The sequence below is a fragment of the Bombina bombina genome, chromosome 4, assembly GCF_027579735.1.
Source record: "Bombina bombina isolate aBomBom1 chromosome 4, aBomBom1.pri, whole genome shotgun sequence".
NCBI classification, from domain to species: Eukaryota; Metazoa; Chordata; class Amphibia; order Anura; family Bombinatoridae; genus Bombina; species Bombina bombina.
In genome coordinates this window covers 410,966,408-410,992,057 of record NC_069502.1, presented here as the reverse complement: position 1 = coordinate 410,992,057, position 25,650 = coordinate 410,966,408, and the positions used below count along the sequence as shown (strand labels likewise).

General features: G+C 36.8%; 1 protein-coding gene across 2 annotated transcripts; it reads right to left on the bottom strand.

Moving 5' to 3' along the window:
* Positions 1-2,004: 2,004 nt before the first annotated feature.
* LOC128656355 (platelet glycoprotein Ib alpha chain-like) lies at positions 2,005-21,327 on the bottom strand. Of its 2 annotated transcripts, XM_053710212.1 has the most exons (3): positions 21,165-21,327; positions 7,541-7,660; positions 2,005-6,126 (listed from the first exon to the last, which is right to left on the bottom strand). In XM_053710212.1, the coding sequence occupies exon 3, from the start codon at positions 6,120-6,122 to the stop codon at positions 3,216-3,218; it is 2,907 nt and encodes a 968-aa protein (XP_053566187.1). In that variant the 5' UTR covers positions 6,123-6,126; positions 7,541-7,660; positions 21,165-21,327; the 3' UTR covers positions 2,005-3,215. The 2 variants fall into 2 exon arrangements, with proteins under 2 accessions (XP_053566187.1, XP_053566188.1); XM_053710213.1 differs by lacking the exon at positions 7,541-7,660.
* Positions 21,328-25,650: the final 4,323 nt, after the last annotated feature.

The window sequence follows — 25,650 nt, the reverse complement described above, 5'->3', positions numbered from 1 at the left end:
AGTCCAAATATATTAGCACTATTGGGTGCTAATTTCCCTTGTGCGCAAGCAAAAGTCTATTTAGCGTTCACATCTGCATGTTAGATAGCCCGGGTGCCCTAAACCATTCCCTTATTATAGACTTCTATGGGGATGCAATGATATAATCATGTTGACTATTACTCAAGTGCTAAGCACAAGGTGCACTAAGCTGAAGGGGAACTAAGCTGATGTTGCATTAAAACTGTGATTTTGTATTGAAATATACATTTAAAGAAACAGTCTACTTTTTATTGTTTAAAAAGATAGATAATACCTTTACTACTCATTCCCCAGCTTTGCATTGTTATATTAAAATATTTTGTAACCTCTAAGATTGCCTGTTTCTAAGCCCCTGCTGGCCACCTCTTATCTCAGTGCTTTTTATTAACTGTTTACAATCTTGCACACAGACAGACAGCGCTAGTGATAATAATTATGCAGGAACCAGCAAAAATTGGCTAATATGCAAGATCATAAAAAGCACTGAGATAATGGACAGGATAAGAAGCAGTCTGCAGAGGGTTAGATACCAGGTAATCATAGAAGTAAAAAGTATATTTATATTGCAGTGTTGGTTATTCAAAACTGGGGAATGGGTAATAAAGTGATTATCTATCTATTTAAACAATAACAATTTTCAAGTAAACTGTCCCCTTAAATCACAGTGCACATACATACATACATACACACATACATACATACATACATACACACATATACATACATACACATATATACATACACACACATACATATACATACATACACACATATACATACATACACACATATACATGCATACATACACACATACATATACATACATACACACATATACATACATACACACATATACATACATACATACACACATATACATACATACACACATATACATACATACATACATACATACATACATACACACATACATATACATACATACACACATATACATACATATACATACATACATACACACATACATATACAGTGGGGAAAAAAAGTATTTAGTCAGCCACCAATTCTGCAAGTTCTCCCACTTAAGAAGATGAGAGAGGCCTGTAATTTTCATCATAGGTATACCTCAACTATGAGAGACAAAATGTGGAAACAAATCCAGACAATCGCATTGTCTGATTTGGAAAGAATTTATTTGCAAATTATGGTGGAAAATAAGTATTTGGTCAATATCAAAAGTTCATCTCAATACTTTGTTATATATCCTTTGTTGGCAATGACAGAGGTCAAACGTTTTCTATAAGTCTTCACAAGGTTGTCACACACTGTTGCTGGTATGTTGGCCCATTCCTGCATGTAGATCTCCTCTAGAGCAGTGATGTTTTGGGGCTGTCGCTAGGCAACATGGACTTTCAACTCCCTCCAAAGGTTTTCTATGGGGTTGAGATCTGGAGACTGGCTAGGCCAGTCCAGGACCTTGAAATGCTTCTTACAAAGCCACTCCTTCGTTGCCCAGGCGGTGTGTTTGGCATCATTGTCATGCTGAAAGAGCCAGCCATGTTTTATCTTCAATGCCCTTGCTGATGGAAGGAGGTTTGCACTCAAAATCTCACGATACATGGCCCTATTCATTCTTTCATGTACACGGATCAGTCGTCCTGTTCCCTTTGCAGAGAAACAGCCCCAAAGCATGATGTTGCCACCCCCATGCATCACAGTAGGTATGGTGTTCTCTCTCCTCCAAACACGATGAGTTGTGTTTCTACCAAACAGTTCTACTTTGGTTTCATTTGACCATATGACATTCTCCCAATCCACTTCTGGATCATCCAAATGCTCTCTAGCATACTTCAGACGGGCCCAGACATGTACTGGCTTAAGCAGGGGGACACGTCTGGCACTGCAGGATCTGATTCCCTGGCGGTGTAGTGTGTTACTGATGGTAACCTTTGTTACGTTGGTCCCAGTTCTCTGCAGGTCATTCACTAGATCCCCCGTGTGGTTCTGGGATGTTTGCTCACCGTTCTTGTGATCATTTTTACCCCATGGGGTGAGATCTTACGTGGAGCCCCAGATCTAGGGAGATTATCAGTGGTCTTGTATGTCTTCCATTTTCTAATTATTGCTCCCACAGTTGATTTCTTCACACCAAGCTGCTTGCCTATTGCAGATTCAGTCTTCCCAGCCTGGTGCAGGTCTACAATTTTGTTTCTGGTGTCCTTCGACAGCTCTTTGGTCTTCACCATAGTGGAGTTTGGAGTGTGACTGTTTGAGGTTGTGGACAGGTGTCTTTTATACTGATAACAAGTTCAAACAGGTGCCATTAATACAGGTAATGAGTGGAGGACAGAGGAGCCTCTTAAAGAAGAAGATACAGGTCTGTGAGAGCCAGAAATCTTGCTTGTTTGTAGGTGACCAAATACTTATTTTCCACCATAATTTGCAAATAAATTCTTTCCAAATCAGACAATGTGATTGTCTGGATTTGTTTCCACATTTTGTCTCTCATAGTTGAGGTATACCTATGATGAAAATTACAGGCCTCTCTCATCTTCTTAAGTGGGAGAACTTGAACAATTGGTGGCTGACTAAATACTTTTTTTCCCCACTGTACATACATACATACATACATATGTTAAAAGACACACACATGGATAGATACATACACCCACACGCAGATGTGTATATATACATATACATAAATATTAGTCGAGCACTTGATTTGAATATATTTTACATGGGGGGGGGGTATGCATATTTTCAAGCATGTTGCTTCAGGTCTTCAAAAGTGCTACATTTTTCAGTGCTATTTTATGTTGTGCTGAAACTCAATTCTTAACTCACCATTAAAATGTGAACTTTTATAGTACACCCTACTCTACCCATTCAAATGATATAAGAAAATGTCAGCAGCGTTAAGATTCTGTTCTTGTAATATCAAATTGTGCGCTATTCTTTTCACAAGTTAGCACTGAGGATAACGCACCCTGTGCTAAAGGTTGCACTCCACTAGTAATCTGCCCTTTATGACAAATTCAAAAGGTGTTTCATTTCCCTTTAACCTTATTGTTTCCATGGGCAATCATATTCATATTTGTATATTACACATAGCTACCTAAAGAAAACTATTAACCACAATGGTGCCAGGGTAGCAAGGCATTCTTTGGAGGATCTCCAATGCATAATCATATTTTATATTCAAAATGAGGCATTCTATAGAGAAATATGTCTGTCTATGTTTTATCTTTTTTTGTATAGATATACACTAGCCTCACAGGATGGACTGGCATCTTCACTTCACGTGTAGCTTTGTGTAAAGTATATGTAAATCTTAGCAGTATTGTCGTTGAGCAGATTTCTATACATAGTAAACACATATAGGAGACAAATAAAGATTTGCAGTATTGGAAATTGGTTCCAAGAAGAATATGCTGCCAGGCTTTCATCTGAGATTGGTGTAATGGTGAGAATGTTGAGTTAATTTTTTTGGTGTAGTGTATGGTTGTCCCACTGGTTAGGAATGAATATGTGGGCCACAGTGATAGTGTTCCTGTTTGGGCAGGACTTGAAGTACTTATGTTGATTTCTGGTGGCAGAAGCATTGTTGTGGCAAATGGAGATGTTTTCAATGTTGTGAGGAGAACACTTTCCAATGTAGTGTCTTCCAAAGATGTGGTTTTGGTTGTAGTAGACATCTGAGATAGTGTTGTAGTAGTCAATGTTGGAGTAGTTGTAGATTCCACAGTTGTGCTTTTTGTTGTGGTTGGTTGAGTTGTTGTTTGGAGAATTGTTGTAAATTCAGTTGCTGTCCCTTGTTCTATGGTGGTCCTTTCAGTTGTCACCTCTAGTTTAGTAGTTGGATTTATTGTTGTGCTTTGTGTTGTAGGCATTAGAGTTGTGAGTTTTGTGGTTTGGACCGATGTTGTTACTTCAGTTGCTGTTGTCTTTTGTTCTGTTGTGGTTCTTACAGTTGTCAGCTCTAATGTAGTAGTAGGGTCTATAGTTGTGATTTGTGTTGTAGACAAGATAGTTGTTGGTTGAGTTGTAACTTTTGTGGTTTGGAAAACTGTTGTTACTTCAGTTGTTGTTGTCTCTTGTTCTGTTGTGGTTCTTACAGTTGTTAGCTCTAATGTAGTAGTAGGGTCTATAGTTGTGATTTGTGTTGTAGACAAGATAGTTGTTGGTTGAGTTGTAACTTTTGTGGTTTGGAAAACTGTTGTTACTTCAGTTGTTGTTGTCTCTTGTTCTGTTGTGGATCTTACAGTTTTCACCTCTAATGTAGTAGTAGGGTCTATAGTTGTGCTTTGTGATGTAGGTGTGATAGTTGTGGTTTGTTGCATTGTGACCTCTGTGGTTTGAGGAAGTGTTGTTACTTCCGTTGTTGTTGTTGGTTCTTGTTTTGTTGTGGTCTTGACAGTTGTTGTAAATAAATTAGTTGTAGGGTCCGTAGTTGTACTTTGTGTTGTGGAAAAAATAGTTGTAGTAGACTGGGTTGTGACTTTTGTGGTTTGGAGAAGAGTTGTTAATTCAGTTGTTGTTAACATTTTTTTTGTAGTAGGAGTCATGGTTGTTATTTCTGTTCTAGGCATTACAGTTGTAACTTTTAGAGTTGTAGCTTCAGTAGTTGTAGTTGGTGAAAATGTTGTGTGTTTGGTAGTTGTAAGTACTATTGCTGTGGATAGTTTATTTGTTGTACTTTGTAAAGCAGAAGCAGTAGCATGTGGTGTGTTGATCCCTGTAGAACTAACAAATGGCGGCAAGGTTGTAGAAAATGTTGTAATTAATGGGCTTGTTAAACAAATGAATTCACCCTTTGCTAAAACAATTATCCCTTTACCTTTAAGATGAATAGGAGCGCTACACAATAGCTTATCAGCATCTTTCACTTTTGCCTTATTTTGTTTTATCCATTGATAAAGTTGTTCTAAGTGACAATCACATACCCATGGATTATCCTTTAAATATACACTACTAACCTTTGCCAGTTTGTCAACGAATGCAGCAGGCAGATTTGTGAACTGATTTCTAGAAAGTCTAACTGTCTTTAGCTTTGGCAGCAATGAGAATACATCAACATCTAAAGATGCCAATGAATTTGTATCTAAGTTTAGTTCAGTTAGTTTATCAAGACCAGAAAATATTTCCTTGTTAAGGGTATCTATTTTGTTTGATGAAATTATCAGTTTTGTTAAGGATTTAAAGTTCTTAAAAATCCTTTGTGGAATGGTTGTTAATTCATTCTTATGAAAATCAAGCTCAGTGAGAAGAGGCATGTTATCAGTGAGTTTGTCTGGAAGACGTCTGAGCTTATTTGAGTTTAGTTTCAACTGTTTAATTTTATCAAGACCATGAAAAATGTTGTTGGGCAATTCTTCAATTAGATTTGCATCCAAATATAACTTCTCTAGATTTACTGATTTAGCCAAAAAGTCTTTAGGCAATGATTTTATTTTGTTATTTGCAGCATTGAATTCAGTAAGGGCTGGATTATTGTCCAATAAACCTTCTGGAAGATCAGTTAGTTCATTTTCATAGAGGCGAAGTCTATTCAGCTTGGACAGTTTGCTGAAAGCTTCTTTTGATATAGAAGTTATTTTATTTTTAGCAAGATGTAAAGTGCTGAGGTTACCAAGTGAGTCAAACAGAGCAGGAGGAAAGGATGGGAGCTGATTGACATTTAAATACAGTTCTTCTAAATTTTCCAGATGATCAAAAATCCCTTCCTCCAAAAAGCTAATATAATTAATTTTAAGAAGCAATTTTTTCAGGCTCTTAAGATTATTGAAGGTTCCAGAAAATAACTTTTCCAATTTGTTATTTCCAGATATTTCCAGTTCTTCAAGTTTGTTCAGATTATCAAAGGCGCCAACTTCAACCGATTCAATAATGTTATTAATAAAGAATATTTTTTCTAGGTTAGGCATGTATTTGAAGGCATCTTTTCTAATAGTAGATATATTAGTTTGAACAAAGAATATCTCAGTAATTTTCGGTTTTGTAGACTTGGGAACCTCTTTTACAGTTTGATCTGTGTAGACATCTTGGTGATCCTTCGGACACTCATAAGCATTTTTACATGGGGGGGCAGATTTAGATGCACTGAGGAAAACCAGTAGCAAGGTCATGCAATGTCTCTTCATCTTCCTTTAAAAAGATAAATAAATATTTAAATCAATTTATCATGAGTACATTACACATCTTAAATGAGAGATTTTGAACTTTTTTTTACAAATTCCAAAGCCATCAGTGTTTAAGAAGTCAGCCACGATTTTCTTTTGAAATGAGATATATATATATATATATATATATATATATATATAATATAGCCGGTGGCCCAGCACTCCGTCCACACCGGTGTAGCCACTGCCTGGGTGCTATCCTCAAGTTAATGTGTAGAGTAGTATTGATGTTGGAGGGCACTCACAGGACTTGTTATACAGCAAATACATATGCAACTTTATTTCCAAATTAGTTTCACATTAATAAAAATTCGATGTTTTGACCCATCTGTGGGCCTTCTTCAAGACTTCAATATTCTCAAGGGGAGTCTGGCATTGAACGCCGTTACAGGGAGTGCTGATTGCACTAAAATACTGATAATTGTCTTGAAGAAGGCCCACAGATGGGTCAAAACGTCGACTTTTTATTAATGTGAAACTAATTTGGAAATAAAGTTGCATATATATTTGCTACACACTCTCTCTCTCTCTCTCTCTCTCTCTCTCTCTCTCTCTCTCTCTCTATATATATATATATATATATATATATATATATATATATATATATATATATATATATATATATATATATATATATACAGCAATTGGTGTGTGTGCACCCTCACCAACATTAGCAGCTGCCATGGTGCTTTAAAGATAATTGTAGAAAATTCAAGAAAGAAGCACTCACTGATCCATCAGCAACTGTGGCAAACAAGTTTAAATTTTGTGACGTTTCGGGACAGCAACAGTCCCTTCCTCTGACAAATTTACAATGTGCAAAATCAGACTTTAAATAGGCCCCCAAACAACACTCCCCTCAAGATCAGCCAATCCCGTCCGAATAACGATCACACCCCTTCAGTAACCAATAAAATTAAGTGACAGATATCTTCATAAATGTGCAGTGAACATAATGTGCAATAAACATAGTGATAACATACCCAAATAAACACTCTCTCCAAGGAGTAATCATGCCCACATCAGATATATAATGAAAAACATAATGTCGAGAATATAAATCTTTAAAGCGAGACAATACTTTGCATGAGCCGTTTATATATATATATATATATATATATATATATTTATATATATACAGTATATATATATATATATATATATATATATATATATAAACTCCTCACCAGGGCTCTGCACTCGCTTCTTAGCAAACAACTGCCCAGGGTGCTTAAAAGAATAATGCAGAGTACGTGACAGAAAGCACTCACCGGGTCTTTAGCAAGTATAAAGATGATACTTTATTCAAACATAAGGTGATGTTTTGGGGATTTTAACCCCGTCCTCAGACCACAAAAAAGAGAAAACAGTGTACATACCTTACTGCTTAAGTACCCTCCACCCGAAAATCCACGCCGCAGAACCGGAAGTTGCCCGGGGTTCTGACCGCACCACTGCGCAGGCTCAGTCCGTCGCCATGGCTACCGGGCGCGGCGCAGCTAAAAACAATAACATACCCATTAAAGAGACATATTACAATTGATACAGCATATGAAGTGGCAAATAAATAATACCTATAGCTTAATCACAATGAAGCCGAATTATCAAGCCGTCAACTGTGCTGCATTTGCCGGGACCAATACGCTCGCCTAACATCACAGCTGCGGACCTGAATACGATCTGCATATTTATAAAAAAAGCCTGCAAAAAGCCGCGCACCAAGTACGGGGCGATCGGCAGCAGACTGTTGTTAACTAGCAGTCATCGATCTTGCTGCTATTCGGCTTTTTCCCAACTTTATTTATATCCTGTCACTAAACACCGCCACTATACTAAAATGTTTAACCCCTATCCCGCCACTCCCGGAGCCTGCCACAACTTTAATAAAGCTATTAACCCCTATCCCGCCGCTCCTGGACCCCTCCGCAACTAAATAAATGTATTAACCCCTATCCCGCTGCTCCCAGAGCCCACCGCAACTTTAATAAAGCTATTAACCCCTATCTTGCCACTCCCGGACCCCTCCGCAACTAAATAAATGTATTAACCCCTATCCCAAAGCTCCTGGACCCCACCGCCACTAAATAAATGTATTAACCCCTAAACCCCTGGCCTCCCACATCACTACCACTTACTAAACCTATTAACCCTTAAACCGCCAGCCCTCCACATCGCCATAAACTAAATTAAGTACCCCTAAACCTAACAACCCGCTAACTTTACATTAAAATTACCTCATCCCTATCTTATAATAAATTTAAACTTACCTTTAGAATTAAAATAAACTATATTAAACTATTAATTAACCTACCCTAACTATTATACTACACTTAAATTAAACTATATTAAACTTTTAATTAACCTACCCTAACTATTATACTAAAATTACATTAAACTATATTAAACTATTAATTAACCTCCCCTAACTATTATACTAAAATTACATTAAACTACAAATTAAATTAACTATATTACATATTTAAAAACCCAACCCTACTCAAATTATTTAAATCTTTAATTAAAAATTGCTAAGTTACAAAAATAAAAAACACTAAGTTACTAAAAAAACAAACCACAGTATCAAAAATAAAAAAACAATTACACCTAATCTAAGAGAACTATCAAAATAAAAAAGACCCCCCCAAAATAAAAATAAAAAAAACGTAGCCTACAATAAACTATCAATGGCCCTTAAAAGGGCCTTTTGCGGGGGAATTGCCCCAAAGAAATCAGCTCTTTTACCTGTAAAAAAAAAATACTAACACCCCCAACAGTAAAACCCACCATCCACACAACCAACACCCCCAAATAAAACCCTATCTAAAAAAACCTAAGCTCTGAAAAGGGCATTTGTATGGGCATTGCCCTTAAAAGGGCATTTAGCTCTTTTACTGCCAAAAGTCCCTAACCTAAAATTAAAACCCACCCAATAAACCCTTAAAAAAACCTAACACTAACCACCGACGATCCACTTACAGTTTTCGAAGACCGGACATCCATCCTCATCCAAGCGGCAGAAGTCCTCAGCGAAGCCGGCAGAAGTCTTCATCCAAGTGGGCAGAAGTCTTCATCCAGATGGCATCTTCTATCTTCATCCATCCGATGAGGAGCGGCTCCATCTTCAAGACATCCGGCGCAGAGCATCCTCTTCTTACAATGGTCAACGAAGAATGAAGTTTACCTTTAAGGTACGTCATCCAAGATAGCGTCCCTTACATTCCGATTGGCTGATAGAATTCTATTAGCCAATAGGAATTAAAGGGGAAAAAATCCTATTGACTGTTGCAATCAGCCAATAGGATTGAGCTTTCATCCTATTGGCTGATCCAATCAGTCAATAGGATTGAGCTTGCATTCTATTGGCTGATTGGAATAGTCAATAGAATGCAAGCTCAAGCCTATTGGCTGATTGGATCAGCCAATAGGATGAAAGCTCAATCCTATTGGCTGATTGCAACAGCCAATAGGATTTTTTCCCCTTTAATTCCTATTGGCTGATAGAATTCTATCAGCCAATCGGAATGTAAGGGACACCATCTTGGATGACGTACCTTAAAGGGAAACTTCATTCTTCGTTGACCATTGTAAGACGAGGATGCTCCACGCCGGATGTCTTGAATATGGAGCTGCTCCGTGCCGGATGGATGAAGATAGAAGATGTTGCTTGGATGAAGACTTTGGCCCGCTAGGATGAAGACTTCTGCTGGCTTCAATGAGGACTTCTGCCGCTTGGATGAGGATGGATATCTGGTCTTCGAAAACTGTAAGTGGATCTTTGGTGGTTAGTGTTAGGTTTATTGGGTGGGTTTTAATTTTAGGTTAGGGACTTTGGGCAGTAAAAGAGCCAAATGCCCTTTTAAGGGCAATGCACATACAAATGCCATTTTCAGGGCAATGGGGACCTTAGGTTTTTTAGATAGGGTTTTTATTTGGGGGTGTTGGTTGTGTGGGTGGTGGGTTTTACTGTTGGGGGTGTTAGTATTTTTTTTTTTACAGGTGAAAGAGTTGATTTCTTTGGGGCAATGCCCAGCAAAAGGCCCTTTTAAGGGCCATTGGTAGTTTATTGTAGGCTAGGGTTTTTTTTATTTTGGGGGGTCTTTTTTATTTTGATAGGGTTCTTAGATTAGGTGTAGTTGTTTTTCATTTTTGATATTGTGGTTTCTTTTTTTAGTAACTTGCACCTAGATTACGAGTTTTGCGTTAGAGGCTGTATGGTGCTAACGAGCAGTGTATGCTCACTGCTCACTTACAGACAGCGCTGGTATTACTGGTTTTTACAACCCAGACAAGAAGTGAGCGTTGAGCAAAATTTTGCTTCTTACTGCACTGAAATACCAGCGCTGCTTACGTTAGCTGTGAGTTAGTGTAACGTGCTCGTGCACGATTTCCCCATAGGAATCAACGGGGAGAGCCGGCTAAAAAAAAGGCTAACACCTGCAAAAAAAAAGTGTAAAACTCCTTAATGCAGCCCCATTGATTCCTATGGGGAAATACATTTTATGTCTACACCTAACACCCTAACATGAACCCTGAGTCTAAACACCCCTAATCTTACACTTATTAACCCCTAATCTGCCGTCCCCAACATCGCGCAACCTACATTATATTTATTAACCCCTAATTTTGCCCCCAATGTCATCGCCACCTACCTACATTTATTAACCCCTAATCTGCTGCCCCCAATGTCGCCGCCACTATAATAAACATATTAACCCCTAAACTGCCGCACTCCCACCTCGCAAACATTAGTTAAATATTATTAACCCCTAATCTGTCGGCCCTAACATCGCCCCCACCTACCTATATTTATTAACCCCTAATCTGCCACCCTCAACGTCGCCGCCACTATATTAAAGTTATTAACCCCTAAACCTAAGTCTAACCCTAAACCTTACACCCACTAACTTAAATATAATAAAAAGAAAATCGAAATAAAATTACTATAATTAACTAAATTATTCCTATTTAAAACTAAATACTTACCTGTAAAATAAACCCTAAGCTAGCTACAATATAACTAATAGTTACATTGTAGCTATCTTAGGGTTTATTTTTATTTTAAAGGCAAGTTTGTATTTATTTTAACTAGGTACAATAGTTATTAAATAGTTATTAACTATGTAATAACCACCTAGCTAAAATAAATACAAAAGTACCTGTAAAATAAAACCTAACCTAAGTTACAATTACACCTAGCACTACACTACAATTCAATTAATTCCCTAAATTAAATACAATTAAATACAATTAAATTAAATTATCTAAACTACAAAAAACAAACAAACACTAAATTACAGAAAATAATAAACAAATTACTAGATTTTTAAACTAATTACACCTAATCTAATAACCTAACACAATAAAAAAGCCCCCCCCCCAAAAAAAAAACCCTACACTAAATTACAAACAGCCCTTAAAAGGGCCTTTTGCTGGGCATTGCCACAAAGTAATCAGCTCTTTTACCTGTAAAATAAAAGTACAACCCCCCCCCAACATTAAAACCCACCACCCACACAACCAACCCTACTCTAAAACCCACCCAATACCCCCTTAAAAAAACCTAACACTAACCCCTTGAAGATCACCTTACCGGGAGAAGTCTTCATCCAACTGGGCTGAAGTCCTCAACGAAGCCGGGAGAAGTCTTCATGCAAGCCGGGCGAAGTGATCCTCCAGACGGGCAGAAGTCTTTATCCAGTTGGCTAAGACTGAATGAAGGTTCCTTTAAATGATGTCATCCATTACTTTAGATAATTTAATTTAATTGTATTTAATTTAGGGAAATAATTTAATTGTAGTGTAGTGTTAGGTGTAATTGTAACTTAGGTTAGGTTTTATTTTACAGGTACTTTTGTATTTATTTTAACTAGGTAGTTATTAAATAGTTAATAACTATTTAATAACTATTGTACCTAGTTTAATTAAATACAAACTTGCCTGTAAAATAAAAATAAACCCTAAGCTAGCTACAATGTAACTATTAGTTATATTTTAGCTAGCTTAGGGTTTATTTTATAGGTAAGTATTTAGTTTTAAATAGGAATAATTTAGTTAATTATAGTAATTTTATTTATATTTATTTTAATTATATTTAAGTTAGGGGGTGTTAGGGTTAGACTTAGGTTTAGAGGTTAATAACGTTAATATAGTGGCGGCGACGTTAGGGGCGGCAGATTAGGGGTTAATAAATGTAGGTAGGTGGTGTCGATGTTAGGGACGGCAGATTAGGGGTTAATAATATTTAACTAATGTTTGCGATGCGGGAGTGCAGCGGTTTAGGGGTTAATATATTTATTATAGTGGTGGCGATGTCCGGTTCGGCAGATTCGGCGATGTGGGGGGCCTCGGTTTAGGGGATAATAGGTAGTTTATGGGTGTTAGTGTACTTTTTTGCACTTTAGTTAAGAGTTTTATGCTACTGCGTTGTAGTGTAAAACTCTTATCTACTGACTTTAAAATTAGGTACCAGTCTTGACAGGAGAGGGTGTACCGCTCACTTTTTGGCAGACTCGTAATACCGGCGCTATGCAAGTCCCATTGAAAAAATAGGATCCGCAATTTACGTAAGTGGATTTGCAGTATTTCCAAGTCTGGCCAAAAAAGTGAGCGGTACACCTGTACCTGCAAGACTCGTAATACCAGCGGGCATTAAAAAGCAGCGTTGGGACCGGCCAACGCTGTTTTTTAAGCCTAACGCACAACTCGTAATCTAGCCGTTGGTGTTTTTTATTTTTTGTAACTTAGTGTTTTTATTTTTTGTAATTTAGTCATTTTTAATTGTAGATTGAAATAATTTGAGTAGGATTAGGTTTTTAAATATGTAATATAGTTAATCTAATTTGTAGTTGAATGTCATTTTAGTATAATAGTTAGGGTAGGTTAATTAATAGTTTAATATAGTTTAATGTAATTTTAGTATAATAGTTAGGGTAGATTAATTAATAGTTTAATATAGTTTAATTTAATTGTAGGATAATAGGTATGGTAGGTTAATTAATAGTTTAATATAGTTTATTTTAATTCTAAAGGTAAGTTTTAATTTATTATAGTGATGTGGAAGGCCGGGGTTAATACATTTATTTAGTTGCGGCGGGGTCCGGGAGTTGCGGGATAGGGGTTAATACATTTATTTAGTTGCGGAAGGGGTCTGGGAGTGGCGGGATAAGGGTTAATACATTTATTTAGTTGCGGTGGGCTCCGGGAGCAGCGGGATAGGGATTAATATATTTTATTTAGGTGGAGGCGATGTTGGGGCGACATATTAGGGGTGTTTAGACTTGGGGCTTATGTTAAGGTGTTAGGTGTAAACTTTACTTGTATTCTACCATAGAAATCAATGGGATATCTGGCAGCATTGAACATAAGCTTTCGCTACTTTCAGACTCCCATTGATTCCTATGGCATCCGTGGCCTCCAGGGTGGCGGATTGAAAACCAGGTACACTGGGCCGGAATAGTGGCGAGCGTAACTGTTAGAAATTTGATAACTTGCAAAAGTTGTCAGATAGTGCCGAATTTGTTTTTGGAACATCTAAAATAACGTAAGCATCGATCTGTGTCGGATTGAGACTGGAGTATCGTATGTTACGTCACAAATTTCAACTTTTGCCAGTCTATAGGCTTTGATAACTAAGTCGAATCAAGCTCGCCACAATTACGCTGCGGAATTCCAGCGTATGTTTGGTTGACGGCTTGATAAATATCCCTCAATGTATCAACTACTCTATGTATCATATTAAATGATATACCTATATCAGAGTGACAATACACTCTATTATAAACTATGCTATATTATACAGAGGATATGGTACAGGTCAGCGTTAATATCCATTACATATTACATCTTATGTACTATAATATTATAATCTTAATTGCTCCCTTCATCTACTAGTACAAACAAATCAACTATACTAATAGTATTAAACTTATGCGTGTAGCAAACCACAGCAAAATAAAACAATTTATTGCATGATATACCTATGTAAAGTTCAACAATGAACTAGTGTTAATGTAATATCTATTCTTCAAACTTCAAAACTATACAAATATCTACTAGATTTATTATCTGATCTCTTTACATCCCCCCCAGATAACTACAAAAAATTGAATCATTAATTCATTATATTTTTTATATGTAACAAATGTTTTTTCTAAAGTAAAATATTTATTAATTATTATGTTCATCTATTCTATCAACTTCAATAGTTTTTTTATTGTTAGCAATAAAAATGTGAAAAGGTACAATGAGCAAAAGTTAATCCAACACTCCAAAACTATACAAATATCTACCAGATTTATTATTTGATCTCTTTACATCTCCCCCCAAGATTACTTTTAAATTCTAAGTATTAATTCACTATAGGTTTTTATACGTAGCAAATGTTTTTTCCAAAGTATAAATTTTATCAATGATTATGTTTATCTATTGTATCAACTTCAATAGTTCTTTTATTGTTAGCAACAAAAATGTGAAAAGGTACAATGAGCAAAAGTTAATCTGCAAAGGACATGAGTCACTTATATTTAAGATACAAGTATGAGTTTTCTAATAAGTCCACCTTTACATAGTATGAGTTATCCGAATTCCACCTTTAATTGAATGGAAAAACTAACCAATCAAATTCCGGCACCAGCTTTAAATATCTACACTAAGGATTCACAAGTATCTTGATAAAGCTCTGTATAGAGCGAAACGCGTCGACTCTTGTGACCCTCAGTGGCATTCAGTGACTATCTGAAAAGTTGTATACTTTATACATTGGAATACTGTTGTTATTTCTTTGTTCATCAACAATTACAACAACAGAATCATCGTTCCTTTCAAGTATTCCTTCCCTGCGTGTAAAACACTAAGAGCAGGAGGATTTGGGATACTTTTGTTTCTAAAAACCGAAGTGCCACACTACTACCATGTCATTAAGAACCAGAAGATCAAAGACCGGATAGTGACGTCAGACGCCGAAAACATGCGGTGGGTCTGAGTCTCCAGTTGCATCGAGTAAGGAAACAGTATATGAACCGTGCACAGAAGGACAAGGTAACTCATACTATAAATATCTAACAAACAACTTTGCTCACTTATAGATCCGTCAAGTGTTAATCATCCTAAGATTTGGGACCAAAACTGAACATTTGTGCCTTGTCTGTTGCTAAGACTTTTTGCTGTAACGGAAAATACCGTTGTCAAAGATCTGGTAATTAGAGATCTAACCTTTTATTTGTCATGCAATTTTAAGCTTTTTTATCATATTTCAGTATTTTATATTGGCGAGACGTCCCCTTTTCTTATATCTTTAACAAATAGTATTTGTCTAATAAATTATACAATTTGAGATCATAGTTTTCTCTCCTTGATTTCCTTGTATGAATTAAGAATCTGTATGAATTAAAAATATACTTATCACCCTTATTTAGAATTTTATCAATATTAATTTATTTAAAGGTAACCAATAATTTAATACGCTTGTATTTTACTTAGAGATCAGTATAACTCTACCTTTTAACAATATATCGTTACACACTAATAACTGTATTAGAGTACTTATCTTTTCCCAAAAATTTTTGCACATCGCACTTTATCTAATTTGACACTTAAGAAAGACTATCACAATTTTACTTTAAATGTTACATAGTAACAACTGCACCATTGTCTCGATCTAATAGGAACTAACACTTATGAATGAAAATGTTGTCATTATTTCCCCTTTTATTTAGGTTAACCGACTAAACACTTAGGAATATTTCTTTTATATATACCAAATACATATACATTGTGTCACAAAATAACATTTTAGATTCCTTAAGCTTTCACTAGCGCCCTCACGCCCCATCTCTTTATAATACCTTAATCAAAGTTAGAAGGACTTTTTTGTGAGGTGTCTGGAATCACTGTTTCCAGCGCTCTACTTATCTCACTCACTCCTGTGAGGGTATTGCACTTTCATAAAACTCACCTCCTGCTTGTCCAGCCATCCATCCTGAAAGGCCCGATCCAAGACCTGATCAATCTGGGACTTGAATAATTTTGTGGGATCCTGAGGTAAGAGTTTATAGGTAGTGCCATCACCCAACTGTGACAAAATTTCCTGCTGGTAGTAAACATAATCCAGTATCACCAACACACCTCCTTTATCAGCTTCCCTAAAGATTAAGTCTTTTTTGTTGCTTAGTGCCTTAAGTGCCAACCTCTCTTTTCTTGACAAGTTGTTTCTGCATTCAGGTTTAGCTTGTGCACACATTTCATTTTTTGTTCTGTTAACAGCCTATATAGGTCTTTATGCTGGGATTCAAGCTTGTAGGATCATATGCGCTCTTAGGTTTTAACTGGGTTCCCCTGTTCTGCTCCCTGATTGTAGGGTCCCTTGAATCTCTTCCAAAATGTTCCTTAAGTTGAAAATTCCTTTCAAATTTTTGTACATCAATGTACATATAAAATGGTTTGTGAAATGTCATGGGAATAATGTAGAGTCCCTTATTTAGTATCTTTGATTCTAAAGATGATAACTGGTAGGAACTCTAATTAATCACAATATCAGGGGTTACATTCTATGTCTTGTTCTCTGTGGTCTTCCAAGTACCACCCCCTCTCCTGATATGTGTCCTGTGCCACCCAGGTTTTTTTACCTCGTTTATACTCTACCACTGTTGGTCATGTGAGGTATACCTGAGCTTAAGGTTACATCTGAATCTGAACTGTAACCAGATGAGTCCACTGTGTTGATGTTTCTTGGTCTATAATAACGGGGTCTTTTTGGTCTATTGTCGATTAATGCTTGTCATTCTTCAGCAGAGAGTAGCCATCTTTAGACCCTCTTTTATTTATAGTCCAAAGCCACAGTGTCTCACTTACGTCATATTAGGTATTTTAAAAGATACATTGATGATTTGTTCCTGTTGTGGACAGGCACTGAATCAGAGTTGGAGAATTGGTTTAAAGACCTTAATGCAACTATACCCTGCCTTCCGTTTAATATGACCCACCATTCACGGATGGATGATTTTTTGGATTTAAGGATATCTATGGAAGAAGGACAGTTACACACTATTTTATTCAGGAAGGAAACGGACAGGAATTCCCTATTGGAGGCGACGAGTTGCCATCCTTCTTCACTGAAGAATGCCCTCCCTATTTCCAAATTTAAAAGGGTTATACGTAACAATAGTAAAAAGGGCCAAGCCGAGGAACAGCTGGGAGATATGAAGACTAGATTCCTCCAAAGGGGATACCGTGGAAAGCACACAGACCAACATTTTACAACTTTTGAAAAAATGTACCAGGACACAGCTTTACAGACCTCAACAGTAAAGGGCAATGATGACAGATTGATCTTCACCACAGCATTTACTTCTGACATTCTGACAAAAGAGGTTTATCACAGTTGGTGAAGAAACATTGGAATATCCTAGAAACTGACAAGAATTTGCCATTTAAAGTGACATTGCATCCTCAAGTGGGCTTTAGGAGATCTAGATCGCTAAGAGACATCTTGGTTAAGGTTGGTCTAGTTCAAAGCTACAAGACTACAACTTGGCTGTAGACTGCTAAACCCGGCTGTTATAAATGTGCCGGGTGCACTACGTGTAATGGTCTGTTAAATGCAAAAAATTTTACCCATCCAAGTACTAACCGTAAATTTACCATCCGACATAGATTAACCTGCACAACAACATTCATGGTGTATTTGTTACACTGTCCATGAGGGTTATTCTATGTTGGTAAAACCATAGATGATCTCCGCACCCGTATGGCCAACCACCGTGCTGCAATTCAGACGGCTAGAGATAGAAAGGGTTCTGATCAACCTGTAGCTCGTCATTTTGCGTTGACTGGCTATACGGTTGCTGATATAAGATATGTGATAATTGATCACATCCCTCCTCCAGTGAGAGGAGGAGATAGAGGTAGAATACTTCTACAGTGCGAGTCCAGGTGGGTTTTCAACCTAGGTACCCTGATGCCTGGGGGGTTGAACACTCACCTGGACTGGCACATTTTTATTTAGTTCAAACGGTTACTAGTGAGTATAGTAGTGAGTGCCAAAATTGGCAACATTGTTGAACTTTACATAGGTTTATTATGCAATAAATTGTTTTCTTTAGCTGTGGTTTGCTACACACATGAGGTTAATACTATTAGTATAGTTTATTTGTTTGTACTAGTAGATGATGGGAGCAATTGAGATTATAGGACATAAGATGTAATATGTAACGGATATTAACGCTGACCTGTACCATATCCTCTGTATAATATAGCATAGTTTATAAAAGAGTGTAATGTCACTCTGACATAGGTATAGCATTTAATATGATACATAGAGTAGTTGATACTTAGCAATTAAGCTATAGGTATTATTTATTTGCCACTTCATATGCTGTATCAATTGTAATATGTCTCTTTAATGGGTTTTTTATTGTTTTTAGCTGCGATGGACTGAGCCTGCGCAGTGGTGCGGTCAGTACGCCGGACGACGTCCGGTTCTGTGGTGTGGATTTTCGGGTGGAGGGTACTTAAGGAGTAAGGTATGTACATTGTTTTCTGCTTTTTGTGGTCTGAGGACGGGGTTAAATTCCCCAAAACGTCACCTTATGTTTAGGCTGACCATATTGCCGCTTTAAAAAGGGACACATATAAAAAAAACATATGTCAGGGCTGTTTTCAGGGCTGTTTAAAGAAATGTTTTGTATAAGAACCCTGGCATATGTATTTTTCATATGTGTTCCTTCTTAAAGCGGCAATATGGTCAGCCTACTTATGTTTGAATAAAGTATCATCTTTATACTTGCTAAAGACCCGGTGAGTGCTTTCTGTCACGTACAATATATATATATATATATATATATATATATATATATATATATATATATATATATATATATATATATTTACACATATTAATATATTAAATAGAAGTAAAACCAGGAGTAACATTGTAGGTATTGTGGCTGCCTGGTCAGTGTTCACCAGGATTTTTCAAGCCCTGCTTTAAAGCGAGATGGAAGCATTGCATAAAGTTTAGTGCATCACTTCCTCACCTGTATTTAAAAGTTATTGCTTGTTGATAAAAATATGGTTGTTCCAATTTGCAGATTTTTTTTTTTTTGCCACTTTAGCAAGGTTATATCTGCCCTTTGGGAGCACAATAGATACAACCAATCAGGCAATACATCATGAGTTATTTTACTCCTGGGATGATATTCAAAACTTCTATGTGTCCCAAGGGAGGGAGGTAAACTGAAAACCTACTTTGGCATCATCCAAAGGCACTGTATAGAGAGTTGGCATCAGTTAAAGCCATGTAAAAGAGCTAAACTTATAGGGACAATATACTGTAAAATAATGTTTCCCTTAATGTGTTTACAATTGCTTTTTTACCAACTGCAGAGTAAAAAATGTATGAAAATTAGCTTTTTAAGGTTTATTTGTGTATATTAAAGCTCTTATTTTTTGTTTTGAAGCCACAGCCTAATAAAATGGGTTGGGCTTGTAGGTATAATCAGATCTCATTACTGTATCACATTGTGTACATATACCTGCTTCTTTATCCTGTATCTGTCCTTAAAACAACCACCAGTACTTGGAGAGAACAATGGAAAATCAACATTTTATTACCTTATCTCTGCTATATCCCACTGGGAGTGTAATTTCTTCTGCTAGCTGTGTTTACAAAGCTTATCTATAGCTTGGACCTGCAGCTACAAACTTTCAGAATAGGTAGGGATACCACAGGCTAAATCAACTATTTCAAATGCCAATATAAGGGTAAAGGAGCTACTTGTAAACAAATTAATACACTACAGCCGGTTAAGTGGATCATTGAGAACAAATTAAAGAGAAGAACATTTTTGAGTAAACTGTCCCTTTACTTACATACAAAGCTAAGGCATAAATGCTTGAATAATGCAAAAAATACTTAGACACTGGACAGGAAGTGGAGTATTTAGTTTAATGTGCTTCTTCAATTACCCTTTAAATAAGAAAAATGTAACAGCTCCTTAAGTATTTGTTTTTACCTCCTATATAGAAAGACTATTCCATGAGTCAACTACCCTTTCTGTATATATAATTGAAGTATTATGTATTTCACCTCTTACCCTCCTCCCCTATAAGCTATACATATTAAGCCAATAAAGGTATTGAAGTCTCTCCTTGTAAGTTTTGTTTCAGTAGTTCCTTGCTGAACAGTATCTAGTTTACTTATATCTTTCTGTAGATAGGGTCTTCATAAATGTGCACACTATTTAAAACAAGGCTTAATAGGGGACTATAAAGTGGCAAAATCAACTCCCTTTTTTCTGATGCTAATACCTTTCCCTTTAAATTCAAGCATCCTATTGGCCTTATATTCTGCATTTTTTTTTTCTAAATTTATATTATCTAAAATAATTACCAAGCCCTGTCAACCTCTCAGATTCAAGGAATGCTTTATCACAACAAAACATTTTAGTATAAGTATGCCTGAACCAATGAATAATTCTACAATATAAAACCAACCCCAAAGCCTGTGTCTGCTCTTTTGACACCTCTATAGCACTTTCCACATAGACAACATTAACTTAATCTGTTGTGCAGCTTTGTACTTTCACCTTGAGATTTGGGTGCTTTAGATATATTTTAATTTTGAAGCCAAAGATTGTGCACCTCTGGTAAGAAATTATAAAGCCAATTTTTAAAAAGTACCTCTATGACTAGATATAACTACTTTATAATATTTACCATTTTTAACAGCTTAGTGCAATAATATTTTTTAAACTCTAAACAGCACCCTGGCAAAACATTAACCCCTTCAATGCAGCCATCATTGGCACTTAAGGGGGTAACAATGGGACTATTTAAATGGAGGTAAACTCAAAAATGTATTTTAAATAGATTTTTTTTTTTTTTGCATTTGTGTGAATTTCAATTTTGAGTTTTGTTTCCCTTTAATAATGTTCAGTAGTGTAAATCTGTGTCTAAATTGTTGTAAAGAAAATCAAGAAATAAACTATAAATGCCATAAAAACTAACCTGTATTGATGCCAGGAACACTTTGTACTTTAGCCAGTAATGATAATTTGAAGCAATGGTCCTTGATTTCCAGACAGCATATTTTTAAAAGAATTACTATATGTTTCTGTATATACAGACTTCTCTTCTGCTGTATTAGTGTCTGTATAATCCAGTTTTGCAGAATAACCCATGGAGCGCCTGTTACACTGAGATAAGGAGGTGCTATTGGAACACTGTATCTTCATACGTAATCTTTTGTCAAACATCTGAATTTACTGATAACGTCATTATTAACATTTTCCCTGATCAAGGTCTTTGCAGTTCAAACATGTGCTAAAATGATCGGAGACTTTCCTATTGAAGTTGTTTTTGTTTATTTGGTTGCTTTATTTGATTCAGGTTCAACATCGCACATATGCAACTATTCTAATTTCTTCAAATTAGACAATTTTACAGAAATGGTGAGCATTGCTAATGGCAGCAGGCTGGTCGTATTCTTGAAATATGTTGCAAAAGCAAAACCATTAAACAAAAAAGTGCAAAATGTAATTTTCTTACCTGAACTTGCAGATAATCTGCTCAGTGTTTCAAAATTAAACAAGTGTGAATATAATGTGAACTTAAATCGCAATAAATGTAAAATTAAAAAATGGTATTTTGTATGCACAAGGTTTGAAATTAATGGTCTATTTGCAAGGCCAGCTTAACCATGGAGCCAAGTAGATCCAACGGACCCAACAGCACTTGACAAGGGGCAGCACTTTAGTGACTGAGTCAGTCGCTATCAGACCACTCCTGTCCTCTATATCCTTGGGGGAAGTCGCAGGCTACCTGTCATACAATTGTGTATAATCATTGGTTGCAACAGGTAGGCAGGCTTAGTAAGGTCAGCGGTCAGGCTAGTAAGTTAAAATGATAATCAGTAATCCTACAATGGGGGGGAGGCATCATTGCATTCTCGGACCAATATCTTGAGCCAATCCTGTTTATTTGTATTAAACACAGCCAGAGACTTTAAGGCAATATATGATCTATATAGTAAAGGTTTGGCAAGAGGATCAGACACAAAGGGGCATATTTATCAAGCTCCGTATGGAGCTTGAGGCGCCTGAAGGCTCACTGGAAACAGAAGTTATGAAGCAGCCTTCTAAAGACCGCTGCTCCATAACTTGTCTGCCTGCTCTGAGGCGGCGGTCAGAAATCAACCCGATTGAAGACGATCGGGTTGATTGACACCCCCTGCTAGCGGATGATTGGCCGCAAATCTGCAGGGGCCAGCATTGCACCAGCAGTTCACAAGACCTGCTGATGCAATGATAAATGCCCCTATTCCCAAACAAAGTCAAAGGAACTCAATCAAAGGCACAAGATACTAGACTTAATAGAGCTTAAGAGAAGCCCCTACTGTAGCAACACCCATGTGTATAAGCTTCCTCCTTTACAGAGTCTGATAAAGATTACACTTTGCCCAAGAACAAAATGTATAGAATAGCATTAGGCAAGCTTATGTATCTAGCTACAACTTGTAGGCCTGACATTGCATCTGCAGTATTGTGCAAAAAAGTGAGTTCTGAAGTCAAGCAAGTAGGTAGGTATCTCAAATGAACTGCTCATCTTAAAGAGACAGTAAAGTCAAAATTAATCATTCATGGTTCAGATTGAGCATGCAATTTTAAACAACTTTTTAATGTACTTCTGTTATCAAGTTTGCTTTGTTCTCTTGGTATTCTTAGTTAAATAGTACATTTAGGTAGACTGATATTAGCTCAGGAGCGTGCATGTGTCTATAGCAGTCTATGGCAGCCGTTTTTGGCAACACTTCTGCCAGCTGGCTAAAGACACACGCATGCTCCTTAATGCACCTAAGATTACTCTTTAAGAAAGGATAACAAGAAAACTAAGAACAATTGAAAATTGAAGTAAACTGTTACTTTGTTTACAACTTCATGATGTAACCAATCTATATGTGGCCAGGTGTTCTTATATAGTTCTAGTCCCATCAGCTGACTAGTTGTCAGCAAGAATCAGTGGCCCATATTATGTCATGTAATAAGAGACCTGAACCAGAAAGGGCTTGTTGAGATGCCATACTGGCCAAAAGCAGAGATGATGGTTGACATTATGATAAAATCCCTACAGACATTTTTGAGAAGCAGTGCTTGAAAATAAATGTAGTGGTTTCAGATTAGGCACTACTGAGAAGGGGATTGTTAGAAATAGCACCACATCTGAATATATAGAAGGACAAACTGTAGTTGGTATAATTGTATTGTCTGTTCTTTGTAGTATCTACATCTTACTCACTTCCTCTCTCCTCTCTATACTGTCATGGTAGTGACTAAGTTAGTTCTGATAACCCTATTGCCTCATGTTGTTCTATTATTAAATATCACCTAGATTACGAGTTTTGTGTTAAACAGGGTGTGAAAAGAATGCAACAAAAGTTGCGTTATTTCACTCTCCATAGCGCTGCAATTACGAGTTTCTGAAAAGCCTCCTTGTGCGTGCAATATGGTGGCATTAAGCTCCATACCGCACTAAATCCAAGGGCTGCTTTGACGTTCTCGTGCGCACTTTCCCCGATATAAAACCTAACATCTGCGATCGCGGAATGAAAGATTTCCGTAACGCAACCCCATTGATGTCTATCGGGAAAAAAAGTCATGTTTAAACCTAACACCCTAACATTAACCCCAAGTCTAAACACTACTAATCCGCCGCACCCCCCGACATTGCCACCACCTAAATAAAGTTATTAACCCCTAATCCGCCACCCCAAACATCGCTGACACCTAAATAAAGTTAAGAACCCCTAATCTGCTGCCCCCGACATCGCCGACACCTAAATAAATTTATTAACCCCTAATCTGCCGCTCCCGACATTGCCGACACTAATAAAAGCTATTAATCCCTAATCCGCCGCTCCCCGACATCGCCACTATAATAAAGTTATTAGCCCCTAAACCTCCGGCCTTCCACATCTCTGACACTAAATAATCCAATTAACCCCTAAACCGCCGGACCCCCACATTGCAAAACACTAAATTAAACTATTAACCCATGAATCTAACACCCCCCTAACTTTAAATAAAAATTACAATATAACTCTATTTAAGTAAATAAAAACTTACCTGTGAAATAAAAATAAACCTAACATTAAACTATAAATTAATCTAACCTTAGTATTCTAATAAATTAAAAAATACTACCAATTAAAATATCTATATTACAAATTTAAATAACCTAACACTTAGAAAAAAATAAATCTAAATTACAACTTAAAAAAACAAATCCTACGAAAAATTTATAAAAATTGAAGTTTACCAAAAATAATTAACACTAAAATCACAAAAAATAAAAAACACTAAGATTACAAAAAAATAAACAAAATTATCAAAAATAAAAACAATTGCTTTGCCTGGATCACCTGTGCTCATTTACAACCTGTCAGTCAGGCTTACCTTGGACTTCCTACCAATTAGCAGCTCATTATCTGTCTATATAACCCTGCCTTTTCCTGTGCTCAATGTCAGTTCTTTGTTTCATGCTTCCTGTTTCTAGTTTAGGTGTCTTTGTTCCTGAAATCTCCAAGACTGGCCCAGGCTTGTGACCTCGGCTCTGTTCATCGTTTACCTGCACCTCTGGCTTCCTTTGATCTCTACAATAACTTCACTACGCTCTTGAATTTACTCTTGTTTGTACAGCATACTTGGATCCTTGGTTTTTGCACACAGCCCCCGTGCATTTATTCACAGCCCAGGTGGTTTTCTTACCTGATTACTTTGGGCTGTGATACCTGTAAGGGTGAGCACATATCTCTGCTAAAGACTCCAATCCAGGTAAGACCTTTACAAAAATGTATTAACCCCTATACCTCTTTGGTCAGCCAGTAAGATGTAAGCAGTTCTCTTCCTATTGACTGATTTGAATTTTTCAGCCAATAGGAATGCAAGGGTACCCCAATATAAAAGGGGTACCTTGCATTCAATCTTCAGTGTGGTGAACGATCGCATGAAGAGGACCTCCATGCTGCCGACCTCTCTGCATCTGCCCACCGCTCCGTCTCCACTAGAAGATGGACCCCTGATGGATGAAGATGGATGAAGATGAAGCCATCTGGATGAAGACCTTTCGCCACCCCGGGAAGAAGATGGATCACCGGACTTCAGCAATGGTGAGTACCTATTTTTTTTTTTATGAAAAAACGTTTTTATTGATTTTTTAACATTTTACAAATAACAGATAAGTCAATCCATATTACAGCCTCAGTCGTTTTACCAATCTTCTCGCTATCATCTGGTATGACCACATTTGCATAACATGTATAAGAATACACTCAACACCAACTATTTTATAGCATCAACATTTCGAAAACATTTCAGAGCTCCACGTAGTACCCCGTGGGAGGGGGCCCAGCCAAAATAAAAACTTGTGTATTTCTCGGTCAATTCGTCTGAGATCTCAGCCCCTGCCTCAGGTAAAAGTGGATTTGACTCTAAGGAAG